Raw genomic sequence first — 26,823 nt, 5'->3', positions numbered from 1 at the left:
GACATCATCCTTTACGTCTAAATCATGTATCCATTTTGAGTTTGATACATGGTGTGAGATGTTAGTGTATATGTAGTTTGTTCAGATTAAATTTGAAAGTGGGTGGTGCTTTTCGGAGAGCTCATTCTTAGACATTTACCATCATGTCCATAAGCATGAGAAATAAGAAGATAAGAGGTAGGGGAAGGAGGGACAGATTATAAAGAGCTTTGAAAACCAAACAAGTTTCCTTTAGAGTTACAATTTTCTGTTATAAATGTAAAATTGTTATATAATGCAATTTTTGCTATTCATCAGATCTCAAGAACACTGAACAATTTATATATTCATCTGGCAGGAAATGTACTAGAACTCTCTTTTTTTTCTCACTGACCTATGAATCATAGATAGGAACTTGGAAATTTTGCTGGAATTTCTTTCATCTATGATTTTTGTTGGAAGGCCAGCTTAGTCCTTTAGTCAGTTTCTTTAACACCATAATTTTACTGTCATGCTTCAAGGTCTCATAAATACTCAGTACTATGGAAGTAGTTCATCATTTCTTATTGGTCAGTAATGGCCTTTGCAAGGGTTCCCTTCCCAACTAGCTGGCCAATTCCTTGGCCTTCAACTTTTCTTACTTAATAAAGGATTTCAGTAAATTTAAAAGTTCAGTACCTCCATTATTTTTAACTAACTGAGAATGCTTTGCCTATTTTCATTTATAACTGAATTTTCTCCTTCCACATTCAGAATAGCTGACTTGAACATTTATACTGTTTCCTAAAATCTTCTCATTATTTCTGCTTTTATAATTCAATTTTTAAATATTTTATGTTATTGGAAATTATTATAATATATACTATTTTCTTACAGGTATGCCTAAGAGCACAGATATACCATGGCCTAGTATCTACCACATGACTAAGAGTCAGTAGCTTTCAATTCTAGTCTTCTATTTGCTATACTAAATTTTAGTTTGGCTTTGAGCAAGTCATTTAACTTCAGTTTTCAGGTTTTCATCTGTAAAATATAGACAATGCCAACCTGTATCAAAGGAATGTCATCTAGGAATTAACTAATTAAGGATTATATGTGATAAACTTGTACAAGTAGTAATATTGTTATCTCAGTTACATATAAATATTTCCAGTCTGTCAAGATTTCCTATATTACTACAACAAAGCAAATAACAGGGCTTAATGATTAAAATTGACAAAAATTTAAATCAGAAAATATGAGTTGGTACCCTGTTCTTGTTCAGGGGAAATACATAAATAACAGCCAGCATTATTTTGCAGTCATCTAGCCAACAAAATCTACTTATCTGTGAACAAAATAGCTATGAGGATTTAAGAAAATATATTGAATAATCAAGAATCCTTCCTTTCGTGGGTAGCTTCTTTTCCCTTTTATCCCATAAATTCTCTACAGGGAATACGCCTAACATAATAGAACTTTTCTTTAGATATACTGACAATGTATGGTCGCCCAAGGGACACATGGCTATCCACTGGCCTCTTTATATGAATGGCACAATTCCTTCTCTGGTTATTAATTTATTTATTGTACTTCAGTTTCTAGGAAAATTCTGGAAGGGATCTTTCATGAGATGATTGTTGAACCTCTAGAAAGGTAAGTGGTAATGACAAAGAGTCAGCATGATTTTATGAAGAACAGGCCATGCCAAACTAATCTCATTTCCTTTCTTGACGTGTAACTAAACAGTACATGAAGGGAACACTGTGGATCATTTTCTTAAATTTTAACAAAGCTTTTGGTAAAATATTTTATACCCTTCTCTGTAAGAATATGAAGAGATATGGAATACTGCATTTAGACTGACTGAAATCTAGTTGAATGGTTGGACTCAAAGAGTAGTTAGTGAACATTTATTAAGTGCCTACTATATGCCAGGCACTGTTCTAAGCACTGGGGATACAAAAGACAGCCAAAAAACAAGTATTTGATATTCCTTCCCTCCTCCACAACATTTAATTAAGCTGAACTCTTATGGTGATTATAGATATTATTAAGGAGTCTTTACAATGTTTCAGGGTTTGATGGGATCCCCACATCATTTTAGATGTAGCTACATGACACAATGGATAGTGTACTGGACCTGGAGTCAGGAAGACCTGAGTTCAAATCTGGTCTCACACACTTACCAGTTATGTGACCCTGGGCCATCCATTTAACCTCTGTGTCTTTCAGCTTCCCTATCTGTAAAATAGGGATAATTATACTATCTAACTGCCAGGGTTGTTGTGAGGATCGAATGAAATAATATTTGTAAAGTGCTATGTAAAAGTTAAAGTTCTACATGATTATTATTAGTTGTAAAGAGAATTTTGAAAACTTCATATATAAAAAATAATCTCTCTGCCATTTGGAATCTGTACTGGACATCCTCCATGGCAGTGGCAAATATCTTTGACAATATGATATGCAACTTTTTGGTTTACACTTCACTATATTTATAATCATTGGGTTTTGAACAAAGGTCTCTGTTGCTGCATCATGATTTTGACATAGGTGGGAGGAATTCCTTGGTAGAGGAATATCTTTAAAACAGCCTTTCACTAGCTATGGAATTATTTTTTATAAGTCAACAAAAAATGTGGTTTTCTGTAGGTTGTAGTTTATAATAAATCAATAAGTATTTATTAAACGCTGAAATTCCAGGCATTGTCTTAGGTTTTGCAAGAGGTTACCTATATGTATATTTGTCATATATGTACACACATGCACATAAGTTATAGTATATATGTGTTATGATCTATAAGAAAAAATCTGATTACTTAAAGATAGGAATTTAGGGTCATTCAAAAGCAAATGGTATCAAGAGTATGCTTTTCAAAGGGACTATTAATAACACAAATGTCAATTGGCCTATCATTTAGGTGAGATACAGAAATACAAAATCAATGCCTAGGAATTTTGAAAATCAATTATGAAATACATAGGCTTTCAGTACTATGTATGAATGACACTAAAATGTGAGGGTATATATATGCATCTTTTCTTTGTCCAAGTCAGAAGTAACAGCCATAAGTACTGAAAAAATGTCCTCTTAATTTTGGCAGGGTCCATTTGTACCTTTTCAGAGAAGTTCCATGTGTGCATCAATTTGAATTTTATATTATTTCAAACACACTAAAGGATGATCCAATGCTTAGCAATGTACCAAGTAAAAATAATGAACAAAATAATTCATGCCAACTGTTCAACTTTTTCTTCCTAGGATTTCTGCAAATACCTGGAGCTGTACAGCAGATATGAGACCTTAATTTAAAGATACCTGGTAGATAGATGGACAGTCAGACAGACAAGCTGATGGGTAGATCCTGATATAAAGATACACACACATAATTTACAAACACATACACATGTCCCAGGTAGACACTTTCATTCTTGTCCATCTGTTTAGGTACCCTAGACTCTTATATTTTGTGGATCAGAATCTTCTATCAGCCAAAGCTCATGAGCCTCCACTATAAGGTTTTATTATTATTTTTTTAACCAGTTAGCCAGATGACCTTCTAGTTATTTGTGACAAAAGAGATCTTCTATTGTCATATCAGGCATTTTAATTAAATATCAATATAAAGTTATAAAAAAACATTATAAAGTGATAATTTCACATCCTACCCATTAAACTTAAGCTCACTCCAAAATTGATAATACTCAAGGGGAAAAATGTTTCTTCAAAGGAAATGCATGTGGAATCTTGTTGCAACAATTCAGCTAGCAGCTGTTGTGGGGGTGAAAGACCAACACAAGCCCAACAAGAAGAACACTGCCAGCACAGGTTCTTTTGATCTGCTTTAATAAGGAAAGCAACTTTAAGGGGTTGATAACCTTACCTTAATCCAACATATACATATAAACTCATTTAGTTCAGGAGGAAAAGCCAGCAACCTGAACTTCAGAGGAAATACAAAGAAGTTACAAACATACACAGTATAAACAGACCAGATCACAATTCATAGCTACCAAGAAACCATCAACATCTGAGTTCACAAGCCAGGGAGCTCCTAACAGCAGCTGGCCCAGAGTCACATGCCACTCCTCCAGTGGCTCAGAGCCCCTCTGGGTTTATATATCTTGCACAGGGTCAAAGGTGAGTCACACATGCAACTCACTCACATGACCTAAAAGTGTCACAAAAATGCGACTTAAACCCACGTGGTCTAAAAGCCTGATGTCACAAACATGTCACTCAAACCAATGTAAACTAGGCTTTCCCTTGAAGCAAGGAGGTCATCAAGGACTCTTAATTTAATCAAGGAAACAAAGGCCAAACTCTTCAGGGGCACTTGATTAAATAAGTGCTAAAAGAGGAAACAGTAAAAAAGTCTCAAATTAATTAATATTACAAATCTTCACACATGAGGGACATCTGGGCAGGTCATCAGCATGAGGGGATTCAAATTCAAATATGTGACCAGGGAACAAACACTGAAGAGGTACCAGAGATACCTTCCAAAAATATCATCATGCTGTTCCCTGATGGAACCACTCCCTGCCAGATTGTTCTCTTCACTATTTCATGCCAAGTATTGTGTTTCAGATACCATCTATCAGGAATTTTCTTTGCTCTATCTGGCTGTCAGCTCTGACTAATTTTCAGGATCACCTAATACACTTTACAACATAGAGTAGGGATGCTGTGTTTACAACTTGTTCACCAGCTTTTTTCGTGACTGCCACCAACAGCGTGGATGGGATGGGGCTGACTGCTGGGGTAAATAAGGCTCTTGTAGTTTGCTCTTACCCTACTCTTTAATTCTATCAGCTACAGACCATGGATGAAGTACTCTCTTCAGGGCTGCCTGCAAGTCTTCCTCTATCAATCAATGTCTTTGAAGCTTGCAGAAGGTTTCTTAGTCAACAACAGTGAAGTTCTCTGTAGTCAGCCAAGCTTCCCTCAGACAACAGCTACAAAGATTGTTTCTCAGCCACACTGCACCAGGAAATGCACAAGATCTATGGACCTCGGACTTGCCTTTTGACTTCATCTTAGAATTCTTCCATTAACTGCTTCTCTTCTTCGGAACTTTTTTTTTTCAGTGCTGCGTGACTTGTCTTAACTCTGCTTAAGTCACTTTGATTTTGAACTCAAGGCCCTGCAGTCCCTCTTAACTTGGCCTGAAATGAATTTCTCTTCCATGGGTCTTTGGGTTCAATGACCACCGAATTGATGGTCAAAAACTCATTAGAGAATTTGTCAAGTCTCTGGCTTTACTTCCCTAAATAGAAAAGGGATTGAGTGACACTAGTTTAACCTAACCTTTCTTTTCTTCACCTCTCCTCCCTTTCCTTCTCTCCTCTCTTCTCTCTCTCTCTATGCCCTACCCTCCAGGTACATTATGTCATTAGAATAAGAGAATTTTAGCATCTGTAAGAATTTTAGAGGCCATTTAGTCTAATCTCACCTCCAGATATACAAGGATTCTACCTAGAATATCAGGAATAAAAGTTAAAATCTATAATTGAATATTTCCAGGGACAATGCATTTAATACATCAAAGAACATGTTGTATATTTGGATGCTTTTGATTGTTAAGCCTTCCTAATACTGAACCATAATTACTAATATAATTAAGTGCAATGAACATTTATTAAGCAGTTGATAGGTATAAGGCACTGTTCTAGGCACTGGGGATTCAAAGATTAAAAACAAGACAGTTTCTACCCTCAAAAAGCTTCCATTCCACTGGAGGGATACACAAAGCAAAAAAATAAGTGTAACATAGTGTATTTTGAGAAGGGAGAAAACACTAAATGGATAATCCAGCAAGTCCTCATAGAAGACTTAAATATTTAATGGAGACAAGGATAAAAAGATGTAGAGTTAAGAAGTACATTCATTCTCTCTCTCCCTCTCCCTCTCTCCCTCTCCCTTTCTCTCTTCTTCTTCTACCTCTCTCTCTCTCTCTCTCTCTCTCTCTCTCTCTCTCTCTCTCTCTCTCTCTCTCCCCACATATCCAGTAGTCAATCCCCAAAAGATAAGTTGTCAAAAGATATAAATAATAATTCTCAAAAGAAGTATAAAATATTAACAACCACAAGAAAGAATATTCCAAAACACTAACAAGAGGAGAAATGCAAATCAAAACAATCCAAAGTTTAACTTCATTGCCTGCAAATTGGCAAAGGTGACAAAAATGGTCATAGTCAATACTGGAGAGATTGTGAGAAGATAGGCACACTGATGTATCGGTGGAGCTGTTTATCCGTACAATAATTTTGAAAAGCTATTTGGAATAATTCAAACAAAGTGGCTAAAATGTCCATATCCTTTGACCCACAGGTTCCATAGCTGGGTTAATATCCCAAGAAGGCTATCAATAAGAAAGTCCTCATATAGATCAAAATATTTCTAGCAGCCGTTTTTGCTATGGCAAAGAAATGGAAATAAAGTAGATATCTATTAAGTAGGAAGTGGCTCAACAAAGTATGATACATAAATGAAATGCAATATTATTTTGCTGTATGAAATGGTGCAAATAGAAAGAATCATAGAAAAATCTATATAAATTGATGCAGAGTGAAGTAGAGACAAGAAAGTACTATGCACAATGATTATAACAATTTAAATGGACAGGACAACCCCATGCACAAAATACCAAAAGTAAAGGTTGAAAAATTATAGAAAACAACCATGGCTCTAAAGAAGAAACATGAGAAGATATAACTAATCCATCCTAGTGCCCAAGTGTTGCACATTGTATGTATTTTCAGGCTTTTTCAATAAATTAATCAGTTACACTGATTTTTTTCTTCTTTTTCTTTTGTCTTTAAAAACACTTTTTCTTATATAAGGTGGCTCTCAGGGAAAGGAAGAGTGGGGATACCAGAGGAAACTGTGTTTATGTAAAAAACAAAAGACATTAATTAATAAAAGAGACTAAAATAGCTTTGTCATTTTCTGTTCATGTTGTTTCAGTCAATCTGAACTTCTAGGTTCCACAGTTATAATGATGTTGTTTTCAGCCAATGGTGCCAGCATACTAGTAATCATTGAGAATGCTTAGGCTTAGATAAATTGAAATTATTTGCCCAAGGTAACAGTTAGTAAATGTCTGAAACAGGATTTGAATCCAGGTCTTCCTGATTCTAATTACTCTAACTGATCTTTTTAAAAGGATAACAATAGACAGGATGATGCAAGAAGCTTTCAATGAGTAAACAGAGGCTATTCAGCATGTTTCGTCCCCAGTTTAAAGAAAGAACTTGTCATCTTACTTTTTGTGAATCTGAACAAAGCACTTTCAGAGTTTGTAGTGTGTGTATATGTGTGATATGAAGGCATGTTTAAACTGTTCATTTTCTATTCACTCTTGAGTGCTTGGTTACAAATGTGCATTTAGTGTGATCTATCTTGAGAATTCCTAGGACTGACAATGTTTTGTAAAGTAGCCAACCTGATCAAGGCTTTAAGTAAGAAGCTGCAAATTAAATCTCTAAATCTCAATAAAATGGTAACATATACATTCCTTAGGAACTCAGTGTAGATTTATACTGCCAGGAGGTAATTGATACAATTTATTTCTATCTAGACTTGCTATTTCACTGTGAAGGAAAGTCCTTTTACCCATTCAGGTCAGCAACTTATCTGGAACAGTCTTAGGAAGTGACCTGTGACACTGTGACATAAAGTGATTTGCCAGTAGTCAACATATGGTGTGAGCAGCAGAATTTGAACTGAGTTCTTCCTAACTAAAAGGCATTTCCTCCATCCTTTATACCAGGCTGCTTCAAAATCTCTATGGACACTCTGATGCTCAAATGGCTTTGCTATTTTACCAATGTGGGTATTTTCTCTAAAGGTGCCAACCATCACCAAGTCCACCAAACATCCCAGGGCCTTATTCCTTTTCTTCTTACATTGCAAGATTAAGAATGGAACACTTGAGCTATCTCCCTGTTAATGACTGATCTTGACATTTGCCCAGCTCATCCTTTTTTGATCAAACACTCCCCTGTTGACATGCTTTACTCCTGTTTTCCTTTGAAATCCTTTATTTGTTAATGTTGCCGACTCATCTCACCAACTATGGGCCTCTCCATTGCCTTCTGTGTGATATTTATCTTCAGTTCTTTGAAGATTTGTGTTCCATGTCTCATAGAATACAACAACAAACACTTTTCCCCATAAAATGTGTTTAAAATCTATTATGAAATTTAAAAGAAAATAATAATCTTTTATTAAAGTCCTACCTTGATGCCTTATACTGTAGTGAATATAGAGGTGAAGGTGATCCTGGGTTCTCAAAGGCTATGCTAGGAGAATGTAAGCTCTGCTGAGTCCTACCAGATCAACAAACCATCTACAATGAACACAACTTTGTGTTACATGCTGGGGATACAGACCTTAAAAACAAAACGGTCCCACACTTCCACTTGCCAAGTTGGAAAGCCTTTGACCAGATCTATCATATGACATGTCTACCATTTCCACACAAATATACGGATACAATGCACAAAAGAGGACAATCAGAATGACGAAGGGCCTTCAGTCCAATTTCATAAGAGGATTAGAAGAAGGAACTGAATATGTTTAGTCTGAAGAAGAAAAGACTCAGGGGAACATGATAGCTGTGTTCAGGTGTTTGAAATATTGTCATGTGGAAGTGGAATTAGATGTATTCTACTTGTCTCCAGAGGACAAAGCTGGGAATAATGGAGGGAAGTTACAAAGAGTCAAATTATCCCTCAACAAGTATCTCTTAAGTACTACAATGTGCAAGATGCTGTGCTTAACAAAACAAAAAAAAACTTCCTAAGAGCTCGAGTTCTTCAGATGGGTAATGGGCTGCCTCAGGATGTGGGGGTTTTCCATTTCAGTGGAGGCTTTTAAGCAGAGGCTGAATGACCACTTGTCAGGAATATTGCAGTGAAAAAACTTTTCCAGATATGAATTAGACTAGATGTTGTGTGAGATCTTTACTGACTCTAAATGCTATGATTCTATGATATACGATAAAATGACAACAATAATATAAGGAAATAAGTGAAAAGTGCCATAAGGGAGTTAGATCTAAGAGCAAGTAGCAACAAAACACAAAAAAGAGAGAAAAAAATACTTGCTAGTATTGATTATTCAATGATCCATACCTGCATAAGGGATGGGGTTGGTAAAGCTGGAGAAAGAAGATTTTCAGAATCTGGAACCATGTGTCTTCTCTTTTAAAGATGGAAGACCAGTATCTCTCTTGTCTTTCAAATTCTCCCCAACTCCACCCTTCACCGAGGTGTAGAACACTGAGTAATCAATCAATCTCCACCAATAAGAAGAGTAATGCAAAATGGCAGACATGGACTAAGCCAAAGGTGATTGGATCAAAACCCAGGAACAAGAACAGTAGAGGCAGAAACCCTACCTACTGAGGAAGGTTGGGGGATTTCAGAGAGACCATAGAGAAACAAAGATTAAGTACAGAAAGAGCTATGGACTAGGAGTCAGGAAATCTGGGTTTTATTCCCATCTATCCTTTGGCTGTTGTATAACCTTGCACAAAAAGATATCATTTCTCTGTTCCTCAGTCTCTTCCTCTATAAATGAGGAAATTTGTCTTTAAAATCACGATCCCGCTCTGGTAGCTATTGAGCTAAATGAGATGCCTGAGTTCTGATGAAGCAACAGAATGGACATGAAACCAGCCCCAGGAGGGACATGGAAGAATATACAAATTGCCAGCCCAATGCCGTCAATGACTAAGGATCCAGGCTCTTTGGAAACATAAGGGGTTTCCATAGAACAATTGGCGAAGTAAATTTTAGTGAAGTGATTATTAAAACAGGGGAACTGTAATCTGGTACAACAGAGCTCTGTTGTACCAAGAAGTTCTATTCTTTTATATCATACTTTAAATTATATTTTCTCTTACCAATTACATGCATAGACAGATAGATATAGTATTTAGTTAATATTTATTCTGTCAAGTAATACAGGACAATAAAAGAAGGTAATAGAGGTTACTAGATCAAGAACCTATATAGGATCTAAGAAGGTCTGGGTTCAAGTCTGAATTTAACTCTTGGTAGGGTGAGTTTCCTCATTGAGAAGTCCCTTCACCAAGAATATCATAGGTCCAGATGCCTTCTCTTCCCATTAAAAAACTTTTATCTTGAATTCTTAATTTAGCATACTTTTTAACAATTCTTGAAGATCTTTGGTATTTTCTACATACTAAAAACACCAATATCATGGATTTAGAGGGTCCTTTGAGTCCATCTAGTCCAGATGAGGAAACTGAAGCCAGAGAGCGATTTGCTCGCATCCATCCAGGGAACTGAAATCAGAGGTAAAATAGCAACACGGTACCTCCAGTTCTAAGATCTCAGTTCTAGTCCTACTCCTGACACACACCAGTTGTGGGACCTTAGGCAAGTCACTTCTTAAATTCTCACTGCCTCCCAGGAAACTCTCTGAGGCTAAGTTCCTGAAAATTCCAGATCTGCATTAACAAGGAATTTTCTCCTTGGGAGCTTCTAATAGCAATGAAACCATAGCTCCAGGGGAAAAAATCAGACTCTAATGTGTAAGTGAACTTTGTCTCAGAACATCGACATGCTGGGGAATGTACTCCCTTCTATGGCAGACCTATAGCTCACTGCCTCTATTCCTTAGAGTTTCTAGTCCATGTGGTTCTGTCACTATGATGTTCCTTTCTGAATATAAGAATTTGTAGCGAAGTGTTGATTCACCAAAAAGTTCCTCGGAGTTGTACTTGCCACAAAGACCCTAGAATTTATGATTTTTCCCAGCTTGTGGAAGACTTCTATCAAATCTAGAAGCTTCTTGGCTTTTTCTCATTCTGTCTCGACTATAGTTTCATCCTTGCCAATTGAGTATAAAATTTGGGCAATATTTTTTTCAAAAAGATTTCTGGCTTTGTCTTTGAAAAGTCTGGAGTTGAGAAAGATAATTGCCTTCTTTATTTGTGCATTGGAAGGCAAGAGTCAATTTCCAAATACCCATTAAGCCTGGGAAGAACTACAACTCCCAGGGTCTTTGATGCTGTTAACCACTTCCTCTATGTCACTCACCCTTCCAGCCTGTTACATAATGCCATTTGAGGAAATGGAAGAGGGTTGGCTTTAATTATACCCATATGGCCACGTAGCATCAGACATGGTACTTATTTAAATTTGCCATTGCAATACATTTCAAAATTATACCATTGGTATTTAGTGACTTATTTCAGCTAATGTTGAGTTTGAGACTTTATTTGAAACCATTCTGTTCAATGTTAAGCTCCGTTGAGGCAGGACCTATGTCTTAATTACCTTTGTATCTCCCTTATCACTTAACAGAGTGCTTTACAGATGGTAGATAAATGATTGTTTAATGAATGCATATATACAAAGTACCTCAGGAAGATTTAGGCATAATTTGAATCTTGATGAGAGATTTCAAAACGTAAAGATAAACATAATAATTTATTTTATGTTCTGTTGACAGTCACCCAAAGGGGTGACTACAGCACATTACCAACCATAACACATTACCAACTGAGAATCATGAGGAAAGGTGGTATAGAGGATGATATCAGAGAGATGTACAACCAGAAAAGAGGGCCAATCATGTGACGAGAGCAAGAGATAACTGGTAAACAACTTGTATGCTCTATTGGTACCAAAATAATGTCAAGAGGACTAGAAGAAGTCCCTTGTACTTGGGTGTGCTGCTTGTGGGTAAGGATGTTTATGAGAACAAACAGAGAAGAGTAACATAGGAAGAGTGGACTTGGCTGTGTTGTGATTTCCAATATTTTTTTCCTCCTATCTAGTGCATAACCTGCCCCTATCATCATCATTATTAATATTGATAATAATAATAATAAAGAAAACTTTTGAAAACAAGGCTTAGTCTCATTATAAGTTAAAAAAAAACTTTTAAAGCTCATGAATGTCCTAGACACAGAGTTAAGGCTGCTTCATCATTATTTATGTATAAATCAGGGAGATTTTTGTGATGTGTCATTGTAATGAATTCCATATCGTTTCCACCTGGGAAATATATTTACTTTAAATTAGGTGACAGTATTCTGAGTTGAGATGTAAATCTCTCAAAATACTTTTAGGTTGAAGGCAAACATACAGTTTAAATGTATGTATATGTGTAGCAATAATACTTTATACGTATTTTATAAATAGAGGCAGCGAGGTCTCATAGTGGATAGAGCACTGGGCCGGAAGTCAGGAAGATCTGAGTCGAAATCCAGTTTCAGACACTTGGTTAGCTGTGTGACCATGGGCAAGTCACTCAACCTCTGCTTGCCTCAGTATCCTCAACTATAAAATGATCCTAACATCATCTACTGGTAGAAAGAACACTCGTATGGACGGGATCATGAATTCCTAAGATGTTGAAGCAGTACTGAGTAATCCACTTAACTGTTATGTTTGATTTAAAAAGACATTATTTCACCAATATCATATCAAAAGCAGTTTCTTCCTATTCATTCTGGTAAGGTGTATGTGTGGTTTGTGTGTGTGTGTGTGTGTGTGTGTGTGTGTGTGTGTGTGTATGTATGTATGAGTGTGAGTGTATATGTATGTGTGTGAAGATTTAATTTTTTTCTGTTTCTTGAAATGAACTGATACCCTGCTGAAAAAGTAGACTACAGATAAACTGACATTTTTATATAGTATATACATATGTGTGTGTGTGTATACCTACATATTTGTGTGTGAATATACATACAGGCATATAAATAAATTGTAGCTAAATAGAAAGATGGCTTATGGTTTCACCTCAGAAAGAAGAATTAAGGAGCCAACAAGTTCAGTTTCATCATATTGTCAAGGTGATAAAAAGTCATTTAACTGGATACTTGGTCATATTGCTTTGAATTTCTCACAGTGGACATAAAGAAAAAGACAACTATGAAGATAACTAGAGCATGTATATCAACACCTATTGCAAATTATGAAGTAGAGAAATTCTACGAAGAACTCGACGAGATCCATGAAACTAAAGCAATTTGCACCAAGATGTTTGGAGACCTTGACGTGATGGTGGCTGTGATGGAGGGTGGCGAAAGCACACTGGAAAATTGGGACAGAGATAAAGAAAGGAAAGGAAACAAATGATTCTATACTACTCAAAACCTCATGCCTGTTTCCCATGCAAACCTTCTTAAGAAGAGCGGATGAGAGTGTTGGTTGTTGTCAGCGCCAAGCATCATATCAAACAATTATTATTTTAAGTCCAGAATTACCAGTCATTTTAGAAGGAGCTGTCTTTGTGCAGTTAGATCCTTGACTTGTTAGACCAAAGGTAAAAGACAATACCAAACTGGAAAAAAGGATAAAGATGAGAAGATACCTCACACAATTATAGGAGTGCCAATTTGACCTGGTTAAATGAGCCGTCAGCTCTGAAAAATGGGACATGAACAGCAAATGGCTGATTATCCCACCACAAGGTTGAAAAAAGACCAGAAACCAGCTCAGCCAGCAAACGTTTGCTCTTGCCAAGAAGAGAGAAAGGCACGATAGCCAAGGATAACACCAGTTTGGAGAACAATCTCAATTGAGAATTTCACAGGGGAGGCTAGAAGAAGAATATAAATAGTGCCAGTTAACAAAACAGCCCAAAGCAGTGAAGCCTGAAGACATTAGGCCCTCATAAGCCAGATCACAAGCCAGGAAGTACTTGTAGCTATGAGTCAAAGGACAACAATAAATCGATGTGAAATGGAACAGATAGACATGCCAGTGTTCCCATGACGATTTAGTTTCATCTATTGTGGAGCCACCAAATGTGTACTCTGCCACTTTAGAAGGGGCTGACAATTGTATTTCAGAAGTTGAAGTCAAGAGAGCAGCTTGACCTGAGCAAATGCATATATGATAAATATATCATGGAGGTAGGAGAGACAGTGCTAAACAGGGATGTGCTGGTAAGCATTTAACAGCTTGCTTTCCCACCAAAATCTAAATAAAATATACTTTTGAGTTTAATCTTCATTATTAACACTCTCTTAAATCTAGAAAATCAACAAAACAATAAATCAAGCCCTGGTTTGTAGCTTTTGTCAACTTTCAATGTGTAAATGCTCAAACTGAAAATTTAATAATCAGCTCTCCCAAGCTGGTTCAAGATGGCTACAATACACTTCTTGTGTTAAAGGCACTTATGGAGTGATGTTCAAGATTTCAAAGAGGAAAAGATTCCAAAGGAATGGAAAAACAAATGTATGTGCATATATATATATATATGTATATATATATGTATATGTATACATATATACACACATATATACACATACACACATATATACATACATACACATACATACATATATACATATTATATACACACACACATATATATATGTATGTGTAGATATATACATATATATATATATATATATATATGTATGTATGTATGTATGTATTCCTGTTATCTTACCCTTCAAAAAAGGTGAACCAGAAGACATCACTAACTACATGGTTACTTTCTCACCTCTCTGAAGTGCTTAGAAGAATGAACTGGACAATGACTAAGCACTAATAAAATATGAAAAGGGAACAGACAGGCTTTCACTGATGATTTTTTCAGTAGAAAATATCTTCATAAACTGACTGAGAGACTATAAGATACCCTCAAAACTATGCATCTCAAAATATTTTCTCTACATATGGTAAAATCACACATGATTTGATGAAAGACTTGACTACTGAGGTAGCTCTGTTCAGCAGTCCCCTGAGTGTTAATATCAAGTAAGGCAGTAGAGAATGGGAAACCTATGCTCTTCAAAGGTGTCTACCAGTGGTGTGGATCTTGTTTTGTGCCATGTCTTAAAAGAAAAAGATTCTAGGAATGCTTCTGTTCACAGATATGATTTTTCTGAATTCACTGAGCCCCAGAACAGTAGAGGCCCAATTCAAGAAGATACATGTACATTAGAAAAAGTTTAGTTATCTATAGTAAAAAAAAAAAACCAACTATGCACATAAAACCCATCTTTCCTAGATTATTATCTATAGTTGTAGAGACAGACCATTGAATTATTGAAATATTTTAAATGGATCATGAACAGGGCTCAGAATTGGGGAGTCGGAGATCTAGTTTGATTGTATTTGTGAATCTGTACCGTACAATCAATGATCCTAAACTTCTCCTTAGTGTGGAGACCATCTTTTATAATACTAATATTCTCCCATTTTATATCATGAAACCATAAACTCATAAGAAGCAAAATTGTAAACAAATAAAAAGGCAAAATATAGATGCCTGTTTGATATAAGAAGGCTGAAGGGTATTACCAGCATGTAATGGCTTGGTGGAAAGGGTAATGAACTTAGAATGTAAGTACCTGGCTTTAGATACTGAATGTCAACCCTGGATAAGCCATTTAAGCTCTCCAGAGCTTGGTTTCCTTATCTGTAAAAATAAAGACTCTTCCAGTGTTAGATCCAATGTCATGAAATATATATGAGCACTGCTATGTAAAATATCCTGACTGACTTGTATGGTCAGAAAAGAAACTGGGATGGTCATATATTAAAAGCAAAGAATTATAGACACACAGCTATAATGATTGTAGAACACTGTCCTACTGTTTTAAAATCATGCACAAAATATTAAAAGACTCAGAGGAAGATTTCCACCATGTTGAGTTGCATTTACATGGAATATTTAAGGAAAGACAAGATCAAAGATTTCAAAGGATGTGAGAAGGTGTGACCTCTACCAACAGAAACAGTATCCATATCAATATAACATGAGTCCACTGAAGGAATGAAATAAAATACAGTAATTTTCCTTGTAATGGGATCTGCTTTAAAGGGATTGTGATTTAGGAAATAAATATCACTTAGCAAGTACAGAAGATAATAGAGGATAAATATGAAAGAGTTACAGTCCTATACAAATAGTTTTAGAATACTCTTTGATCCAATGAAACCACTACTGGCTCCATGTCCCAGGAAGGTGAAAGATGGAAGAGAAATCAGAGGTACAAAATGTTTACAGAACTTTTTGTATAGCAAAGAACTAGGAACAATATGGGTACCCATCAGCTGGAAACAGAACAAATTGGAGAATGAGGATGGAATGATGAGATATTATTGTACCATAAGACATGACAGATATGAAGAATTCCCAGAGATTTGGAAAGACTCATGTGAACTGATAAGAACGTTAGGTGGCACAGTGGATAGAGTGGTTGGCCTAGAGTCAGGAAGACTTAAGTCTTCAGCCTCAGACACTCGCTAGCTGTGTGACCTTCAGCTGTAAAATGTGGATAATAGTAGAACCTACCTCACAGAGCTATTGTGGGGATGAAATGAGACACCATTTGTAAAGCATTTGGCAAAACTTAAGGCACTATATGATGATATGCCTAGCTATGATGATGAAGAAAACTGAAGTAAGAAGAACCAAGAAAACACTTCAAACAATGACCACAATAATATAAAGGAAATTAACAATAAAGGGCATTACAACTTGGATCTGTGCAGTTACCAGTTTTGATTTCAAAGGACTGGAAATGAAGCGTACCTTTCTTCTTTTTGCAAATAGGTAGTAGACGTGGGGTGGGATGAGGCATGAGGTATGAGATGTAATCAATATTTGGATTTGTTATGCTAAATTTTCCTCTTTTGTTATGGGGAATCACTGGGAAATGACAGTAACATTGAAAAGAAAGCATCAGTAAAATTTTAAAATAAATATAGTGTAAGAAGTTTTGGACCTTTCAAAATGAGCAAAGATAAATACCAAGGATAACAAATAAGAGCTGTTTTAACTATGTTGAGGGCAAGAAAATCAAGTAAGGTTTAAAAATAGTAGGCACAAAATAAAACTCTATAGGTTATCCCATTATATCTATTATTTCATTTGATCTCAGCATAGATAGGTAGATAGAGCCTAGATTATAATGAAGAGCAAAACCAAGCAGAACCAAGAGAACACTGCATACACTAACAGCAATATTGTTTTAAGAATGACTTTGAGCAAATAAGTTATTATGTCTATTATAAATACCAAAATTAACCATAAAGGACATATGAAGACAGATGTATCTGAATCCAGAGAAAGTGTGTGTATTTGTGTGTGTGTGTGTGTGTGTGAGAGAGAGAGAGTGTGTGTATGTGTGTCTAATGGTAGTTCTCTTCAGGGTAGGAGCAGGGGAGGGAAGAAAAAAAGAAATTTACGTGATAATTTTGTTGTATATTTGAAAGTAATAGCAAGTTGTGCATAGCAGATTTGCAGTTCCATGTACAGTTATCTTTCGTTGTACTAAGTTATGGAAATGCTGGCTGCATTCCATAATTAAAAAGAAAATAAAAATAAAGAAACAAAAATTGTTGTTGCTGTAGGTAGCTAGGTGGCACCTAAGTGCTGGGCCTGGAGGATGGAAGAACTGAGCTCAAATCCTCAGACACTTGCTAGCTGTGTGGCCTTGGTCAAGTCACTTAACCTAAATGCCTCAGTTTCTTCAACAATGAAATGGGAATAATAATAGCACCTCCCTGCTACAGCTGTTGTGAGGATCAAATGAGGCAATGATCGCAAAGCGCTTAGCATAGTGGTGACTGGCATATAGTAAGGACTATGTAAATGTTAGTTAGTATCCATTCATTCATTCATTTCTTTATCATCTGGTTCAATGTCAACATAAACAGGATGTCTCTAGTGTGGTATTCCAAAAAAAAAATCTTTAAAACTTGTTATTTATTTATTTGTTGAATATTTTATCAATGACTTGGGTAAAGGTAGAGATGGTATACTTGTCAAATTTGCAGATGACAAGTTAGAAGGAATAGTTAATTAGCACACTGTATGATAGAAGAAACAAAAAGATCTTGACAGGAACAGGAGCTAACAAACTACAGCCAGAAGGGGCTGGCTTGTTTTTGTATGTCTGATGAGCTAAGTATGATTTTTATATTTTTAAGTAAAGTTTTATTGTGTATGTAAAAATGTAAAAACCTTTCTTAACTCAATGTCTAATACAAAAACAGGCAGTGGGATGGACTTGGCCTTCATTCTGTAGTTTGCTGACCTCATATGCTAAAGTATTTGGTTGATCTGATGAGATGAAATTCAATAAGGATGAATGTAAAATCTTACATATGGATAAAACGAGCAAACAAAACAAACAAAAAATTGGGGCAGCTAGGTGGCTCAGTAGAGAATCAGGCCTTGCGTCAGGAAGACTCATCTTGACTTCAAACCTGGCCTCAGACACTCATTAGCTGTGTGACCCTGAGTAACCTGTTTGCCTCAGCTTCCTCACCTGCAAAATGAGCTGGAGAAGAAAATGGCCAACCACTACAACCCAAATAGGGTCAGGAAGAGTTGGACATGACTAAAAAATGACTGAACAAAAACAAAAACAAAATTCAGTTTCACAAGTGTGAGATTAGAAAAGCAGGTGTGGACAGATCTAGAAAGACCCGGAACTTTCAATGGACTCTAAGTTCAATATCAGTCTGCGGGGTAGCGTGGAAGCCAAAAAGTTCATTAATCTTGGAATGAGTAAGAGAGGCATCGCTTATAGTAACTAGGAGGTGACAGCCCCCTTGCACTTTGCCCTCATCATTCCTCAGCTGGAATATTGCGCTTAGGTCTGGGCACCATGGGTTAAGAAGAACATGGATAAATTTTAAGGAACTGGGAGATCTTTAGGCTGGAGAAACAAGAGAAGAACCAGACTTTTTTTTTCCAATTTGGCCCCAGAGGGCTGAAAGAAAAGCAATGGATGGAAGATGTAAAGAAGCAATTTCAGATTCAGTGACAGGAAAACCTCCCTAAAAATTGGAGCTGTCTCCCTCATTGGAAGTTTTTAAACAGAACCTGGAGGGCCATTTGCTAGGTATGTTACAGGGGGGCTTTCTTTTATATAGAGATTGTACTAGGGACACACAGAGGTGGGTACCTTCTAATTCTCAAGTTCTGTGATAGTGTAAAACAAATATCATTATTCCCATGTTGTATTTTGGGAAAATGAGGCAGGTAAAAAGTAATCTGTGAAAAGTTATGCGGCTGATAAGTGCCAGAGTTGAGATATGAACAGAAGATGAACCAGCATGGATAGATTGTATAAGAAATACAGCACTGAAAGAAACACATTGATTAGATTATGGATCCACTTGATTATATGGATATTTGTTAGGAAAACTATCCTAATAATTAGAGCTATCCCAATCTGAAATAGTCCTGGCCAGAGTTCCCTTCAATGGACATCTGTAGACAGAAATTAGACGATTATTTGAAGGCAACGTTATAGAGGGGATTCCTGCTCAGATATGGGTTGGGCAACATGGTTTCTGAGTTTGCTCCCAACTCTAAAGTTCCTTGACTTGTGATTATTTGCACTGGGGAGTAATGAAACTATTGCATTTTGCTGCTTTGAAAGAAGATGTGGGGACCACAGATTATATCTTCCTTTATGATAAAACATTGGCAGGTCTACATCTTAAGTTGTTAGAGTTAAATGTTTTAGTACCAAGTCTCTGTATAGATTGACATTTCTGATGAATTAGCTGGTCTTTGCTTTGGTGGTTCAGGGAGCCTAGAAAGTATTTTTTTATAATGAATAGAACTCTAAAATGTGGTGCTGAATAAAATAGCAATTAAAAGGATTTGAGAATGTGAGAATTACTTACCTATAAGAGTTAGTATGCTCAACACATGAAGGTTCTGGTTTCCCAAATGCTAATGTAAATACAATTGCTTCCTAAATTGATACCCATTACAGGAGAAAATGATTTTTAAGGATTTTATTCTTAGGAAACAGGAAGAGGACCAAGCCGCATGATAAAGCCATTTATCATAGTCAGCTTAAAATTGGCATAGCTCATGTCAAGCATAGATTTTGTAGATTTCATGGTCAATTAGGTAAATACATGTATAAAATGGACCAAGTACTGAAGATCACAAAGCCCATTACTGATAATGCTTAATTTCATTCCTCTAAATCCCAGAAGTGATTTTTCCCCCTTCACAGATTTGAGATGTCCAGATAAAAGAAAACTTATTTAGAGCAGCATAACAAGCTTTGGAACACCTTGGGAACAAAACCAACTAATTATAAAGTATTGTCAGATATAACACCCCATTTTTCAAAAAAAAATTTTTTAAATTCTATTTAATTGCTGACTAAAATGTCTTTCGTGACTGATAGGTGCAAGTATATATATATATATATATATATTTTAAATAAGTATTTTTCCCATTTGAAATATAAATTTGAGCAAATTGTTTGGATTTGTATAAGGTTTCATGTATTTTATAGGATACTTGCTGAATAGTGTTATATATTGTAGCTTTCTGTTCGATCATTTTATGCAAGTTTTGTATTAAAACAAGAATAGTATTAAATGAACTTTCTATACTTTAAATATTCAAGAGTTCTTTATTCAAAAATTTCTTCTTGTGCTGTCAAACTAGTTTGCCTGAAGGCAAGGTAAGATCAAGTTAGACTCTCAAAGGTAGAATTAAATTTTATCATGGCATCCATCATAATATACAGTTTGCTTAATATGCAAATAAAAAGTATACAGATTCAGAGAATAAAGGATTTTTAGGCAGTGTGTAAAATCCAAGGCACCACTTTTATAGAAGAGATTTATTTTAAATTTGCATTTCTATCATGTTAATGGAAAACACGGGATAAACAAATTATAATGGACAAGATTCAACTTCTCATTTTTCAATTTAATTTTGCCTCCACTGTTGATTCTTTTAACAGCAGCTCTTTATTTAAAACTAATAAAAATTAGACAAAAGAAATAAAGAAATATATTAAGGAAACTGTTACCTCAGCCATTTTGGAAAGTTCAGTCCAGTCATTTTTGTTGTAAGTGCACATGAGGCTAGCAATTACAATCTATAAAGAAAAAAGAAAGAAAATGAGCCTTATATAGTTATACATTTGCCTAGGAATATGTTAATATATGTTTATATATATATATATATATATATATATATATATACGTATATGCATATATAAAAATCCACAAACATAAACATATATATCTTCTCACAAAATACAAATGGTTATGAAAGACATTTTCAGTTTTATGTAAGCTTAAAATCATGAAGGTCCAAATGTTCTGAATTGTGAAAAAAAATGCCAGCAAGGTAGTCATAATATCTCCTTCCATACTAATTTAATATGCAATAGTTAAAAGGTATACATACTTACATATAAACGTATAATCACATACATATACCTAGACCCATGAAGTCACTGATGCAGACCAGCACCTCATCGGTATTCTAGAGAGTTACCTGGGGCACAGAGAGGTTACATTGAGTTGTCCATGTTGTAAATACTTAACCCATGTCAGAGGCAGGACTTGCACCCAGTTCTTTCTGATTTCTAGGCTGACCTCCTTACTATACCACCCTGAACACTTCTGTTTTTTTAGGGGAGCATTAGCCATTCCTATGACAGGTTGTCATGAGACTCTGCCCCCCCCCCCAACCTCCTTCTTAGACACCTGTGATCTTACCTCTTCTCTGGACCTCTCGTAGCTAGAGTTTTACCTTTTCTCTCCTTGCTCACTGGGATCTACCTGCTTGCAACTTCAAATGTCAGAAAGTAATCAGATGCAATTCCTTATAAAACACCTAATATTCTATAATTACCCAACAAACCTTCTGTTTGTTTGGGACTAAATCTTGATGTCCACCATTTGCCAGAGAGGAGTGGCTATAGCCTAGTATAACCTGAGTGCTAGATCAGGTAATCTACTTCTCCTGGGTCACTGATTCCCCTCCTTTTCTGCTGTGGCCTCACTCAGCCCTAGATGCCCCCTTGTTGTCTAAGTAACAGATTTACTTTGTTTCTTCAGAAAACCAGTTGTATACTTGTCTCTCCACAGGGGCCCTGATGTTCCTTGGCATGCATGTATGTGTGTATACATGAATGCATGTAGACATACATGTATATATGTACATACATGCACAGGTATGTGTAAGCAGCATGGTGTAGTGGCTAGAGAGCTGGTTTCATAAATAGAAAGATTTGGAGTCACATCTTTGTCTTCATTCCTACTGACCAGCAAGCTACTTAAACTCTCAATGTCCCCAGAGAACCTTCTAAGATAAATTGAAAACACAAACAAGTTCAGATTTGTATAGAAGAAAGGAACTTCCTTACCAAGGGTTCTAACATCAGTGAAATCACAGATCCAGAAAATAAATAAATGAATGAACAACTAAATAAATATGAGCATATATATAGACATACAGCAGAAATGTCACTGAAAGGTCACTGAAGTTCCTTCCAACTCCAAATTCCATGATTCCAAACATTTCAACTTCACTCTTATTAAATACCTGGCATGTATAAGGCACTACAAAATTGCTATCTGTCCATCCCTGTCTCCTAACTTTATAGACTGCTACCATTGAGTGGCTCTAACTAGCCACACTATCGTTATCATTTTGGATATATAGGCAGAATACGATTTGTTTGAGGAAAGTTATAAGAAGCAGAGCTAGGCCTCCTGTGTGCGTGTGTGTGTGTGTGTGTGTGTGTGTGTGTGTGAGTGAGAGAGAGTGAGAGAGAGAGAGAGAGAGCGAGAGAGAGAGAGAGAGAGAATGTGTGTATAGTGTCTTTTAGTCTACAGAAACACATAAATGTGGCTGCTGCCTGAGTGGGATAAGTACAGTGCCAGGCACTTACTTAATAAATTTTTATTGACTGGGATGAGTTTGACTTTAGAGTATTCAAATGCCCATATAAGCTCCACTCAGAAAGTAATGCAGACGCCAAATTAACAGAACCAAAGAAAACTGAATAATCATTACATGCATATGGATGGCATTTATTGTTCATTGAGGTCCAAAAAAACCCCTGTCTTATAAAAAAATTTTACTTTGTGGTGAAAAATCTTATAACAAAGCAAAATATGGTTTTAAATTTCATCTTGGTAAATATACACATATGCCTTTAAAAAACATGTGAACATTGAATCATAGATGCTTGGAGCTGGAAAGGCCTTAGAGACTGGCTAACCCAACCACCTCAAAAGCTTATAATAGCAAACTCTGCATTTATGGGAAAGAATTATTTTAAAAATCATATACTACAGGAAAATGCCAACGAGAATGTCATTTTTACAAGTTAGCTTCTCCCTTCTGAAAATCATTTGGAAAAATGAAAATATGAACCTTTGTTTCCTGAAAAAAAGAGAAAGAAAAATGCACTTTCCTTGAAAATTAATAAATTGATAATTTTAAATTATCCAAATTATAGGTCCAATATTATTGTTCTTATGGAATAGTCTGTTATATTAGGTATTCACACTAATCTATAATCTACTTTCCTGGGACCAAATTTTGGTGGCAAGGGAATGTGTAAATTGTCCTCTCAAATTCCCATATTCTTTAAGGAACCTAAGCCAGAAATAGACTCTGACAATAGCATTTTATATTCTGTAGCCATACTGTGAATTGCATTGGAAATCCAGACAACAGTTCAACTTCAAGACAAACTAAATTTTTTAGCAGGGAAAAGCTGCAAAGTGACAAAGGTGAACAACTGTAAGTTACAAGTAGCTGAGTTAGGTTTTGTCAGACAATTTAACAAAATCACTCCCAGCTCTATTGGGATTATGTGAAGAAGGATGAATAGCTTGGGATATGTGATGTTTCAAAGGCCTGTTAATTAAGAAAACATGTTTATTAAATATTAATTAACTTTATGCTATTCAAATGTTAAATTAATTTTCTGCCTGGAACATAAAGGGCATTGTCAACAATACCACTTGAGCAAAGTTACCGCAATATCACTGAAATGTACACATTAAAAGTAATCGTGATAGACTCTTTAAAGTTGTATTAACTCACAGTGCTCCTTTTAAGGTTTTAAATGATGACATTAGCATATTCCAAATCACATTTTTATATTCTTTAAAAAGTGACCTTTCTTTGGAGTCTACAAATAATTTTCTATAGCTCCGAAGTGCAAATGTGTACATTAAGCCTCATCCCATTGCTTTCCATAAAAGAGAGGAGCAGTGTTCCTGAAGAAAAAAGTGTAATGAGCTAATCATTAAAAATGCAGAGACATTGAGAGATATAAACAATACTAAAGGTCAATAGAAATGAAGAAGAGTTGTTGTATTCATTGCCAGAAGGAATAAAGAGCTTAAAGAACAGAAGAAATGTCATGAGTAACACAAGCACCAGACCAACCAGACTAAAGTTTCAAGTTTTAAAAGAAACTGTATTTCCAAGGGCTGTAGGAAAGAAGATGGAGGGGTAGAAGGATGGGGCACTTACAACTTCCAAGATGCATTCTTTTCTCAGGAAGCCTAAGTCTTCACCTTGTAATTAGTTACAATCCAAGTTTTTCAAATTGCCTCAAACAAAACAATTTTGGAGGTACAAAATATGATTGGCAATGCTAGGTAGCATGTTCTCTAAAAGAAGGGCTTAATATACATTAACGTTCCTTTTTTTTTTGCTCCATGAGAAAATGCGAAATGTGGTGTTCCACTGGATGGTCCTTTTTCAGGAACTGGTTGAACCTGATGGATTATGAAGCCATTTCCAGCTCCAGGATTCTATTCTGGTCATGCATTCTAATTCTACCTCTACATATCACTTTTTTCTGACTACCATGTGAGAGCTTGCCCTGTGTAAGTTCTCCATAAATAATCTTTTTGGCAAATGTACTTTTGGCATTTGAACAACCTGGCTAGCCCATTGGAGTCAGAAAAAGTACTATAAGGACACTCTTGAAGTCTCTCTTAAGAGCTTTGGAATTGTTTGGAATTGGGAGACACTGGCACAGGACCGCTCATCATGGCATGCCCACATCAGAAAAGGTCATGTGCTCTATGAGCAAAGAAGAATAGAAGTAGCTCAAAAGAAATGTGAGATGCGTTTATAAAATCCACCCCAAATGTTCAGATGGACTATTCGTGTCCGGCCTGTAGTACAGCATTCCAAGCTTATATTGGTCTGATTAACCATAGTCAGAAACACTGTAACATGACTTTAACATAGTGATGTCATTCGTATCCTCTTTGAGAAGGAAGGTCAACAACCAGACCAGAACTCCTATGTAAGTATGACTAAGTCAGAACAAGAAAAAAAAAAGATTTGCTGAGATTTGCTGAGACTATACATGTTTTCTTTCATGACCAAAAAAACCCCACAGTCTATGACCTTTGGAATACTAGTCATACCATTTCTATAGAAGAATGGTTGTATGCTGTCATATAACAGCAAGGTAGGGAAAGCTGGGATGGGAGTCTGGGTGGACAGCAAAGGTCCTGCAATTACCACAGACTGGCAGTCAAGAGGCTTAATTTCAAACAGAGTAGACACAGAGCCAAAAGGATCAACTGGAATGGATAAATCAGGATGGCAAGAAGCTGAGTTCCAAAGGATTCAGCTAAAGAAGGAAGGATGGGAAAGCTACTATAGGACTCAGAGGATAGGATTTGGGGTCTGTTGAAACAGGAATTTGACCTGCCCAGAACATGTTAAGTACCTAGTATATGCCAGGCACTAACTATACCGGGCACCAACAAAGACAAAAAAGATAAAAACAACAGAGACAACAAGAAGATGAAAAACTAAGACAAAAAAATAAAGATCCCCTTCCCTCAAGGACTTCCCATTCTACTGGGTGGGGGAGAGGGGAAAGGGAGATCCGACTTGATGCAGCCTCTATCTGGATTGCTACTCAACTCTCAATCTAAGCTGCATCGTAAAAAAGTCACAGCTTTTACAAGCTCCTTACTTTATGGCGGGAGAAACTGAGGCCCAAGTAAAGAATATGATTTATTCAAGGTAGGTTATGAGACAGATGTAGATCTCTCTTGGGGCAGCTAGATGGCACAGTGGATAGAGTGCCAGGTCTGGAGTCAGGAATTCAAATCTGCCCTTAGACACTTTCTAGCTGTGTGACCCTGGGCAAATCACTTTACCTGTTTGCTTCAGTTTCCTTCTCTGTAAAATGAGCTGGAGAAGAAAATGGCAAACCACTCCAGTATCTTTGCCAAGAAAAGCCCAAATGGGGTTACAAAGACTCAAAAACAATTGAAAAATGACTAAACAATAACAAGAAAAAACTAGGTCTCATATACAGTCATCTGACTTTAGGTCTGGGGTTGTTTATATTTTACCACACTGCATTTCCATATAATTGGAATTCTAACATATGAGGGCAAGTTTTGCTTTCTATTTAATATTTGCATGTTTCCTTTTCACTTGAGAAGTTCCAAATTTGTCATCCTTTCCAATTTGGCTCAATCTGTGGTACAGCTTATTGATACTTTAATAGTGTATATAAAAGAGCTAATTTCAGATGTACTTAGATATGCCTGTTTCATTTGGAAGTTTAGCACCCAGAGGCAAAGGGAAAGTGTTTATTTAATGAATTACCTCTTCAAATTAATAAAACAAGTAATTAATACTATGTTAATGGGTAACTTAGGAGTTAAAAACAAAAGAAAAATAATGAAAACACTCAAGTTAATTACCATGGAGTAATATGCTGGATTAAATATTTAGGGCAATTTCTCCAGAACCATCCATACCACACAGGGGGGCTGTGAAAATTATTGAGTTATTTTCTGTAAAGGGTTTTAAATTCTCAGAAGAAAATTTGATATAAATACAGAGCATTATTGTTAATTTTACAAGAATTCAGTTATTTTGCTCTCATTAACCATGATTATATATTTAATGCACATTCAATCATATACTCCCCCTGAGTAAGTTAGTCAATTTCAGAGTTTCACTATCTCCTTTTCATCACTACCTTATATTTGTGTAGAGCTTTAAGATTAACAAAGTACTTTTTTCACAACACAGTTTTGTGGTAATAAAATAGAGACTCAGAA

General features: G+C 36.0%; 1 protein-coding gene across 1 annotated transcript in view; it reads right to left on the bottom strand.

The window, feature by feature from the left end:
- Positions 1 to 26,823, bottom strand: part of DPYD (dihydropyrimidine dehydrogenase) — a 1,113,082-nt gene that overhangs the window by 365,591 nt on the left and 720,668 nt on the right. Inside the window, exon 15 of the mRNA XM_036769110.1 lies at positions 20,772 to 20,840. Within this exon, the coding sequence (XP_036625005.1) occupies positions 20,772 to 20,840 (69 nt within the window). The remainder of the gene's footprint in view (positions 1 to 20,771; positions 20,841 to 26,823) is intronic.

The sequence above is a fragment of the Trichosurus vulpecula genome, chromosome 7 (genome assembly GCF_011100635.1).
Source record: "Trichosurus vulpecula isolate mTriVul1 chromosome 7, mTriVul1.pri, whole genome shotgun sequence".
Lineage (NCBI taxonomy): Eukaryota > Metazoa > Chordata > Mammalia > Diprotodontia > Phalangeridae > Trichosurus > Trichosurus vulpecula.
Note: the sequence above shows the minus strand (reverse complement) of the source record. Positions and strands in the feature narration are given on the sequence as shown.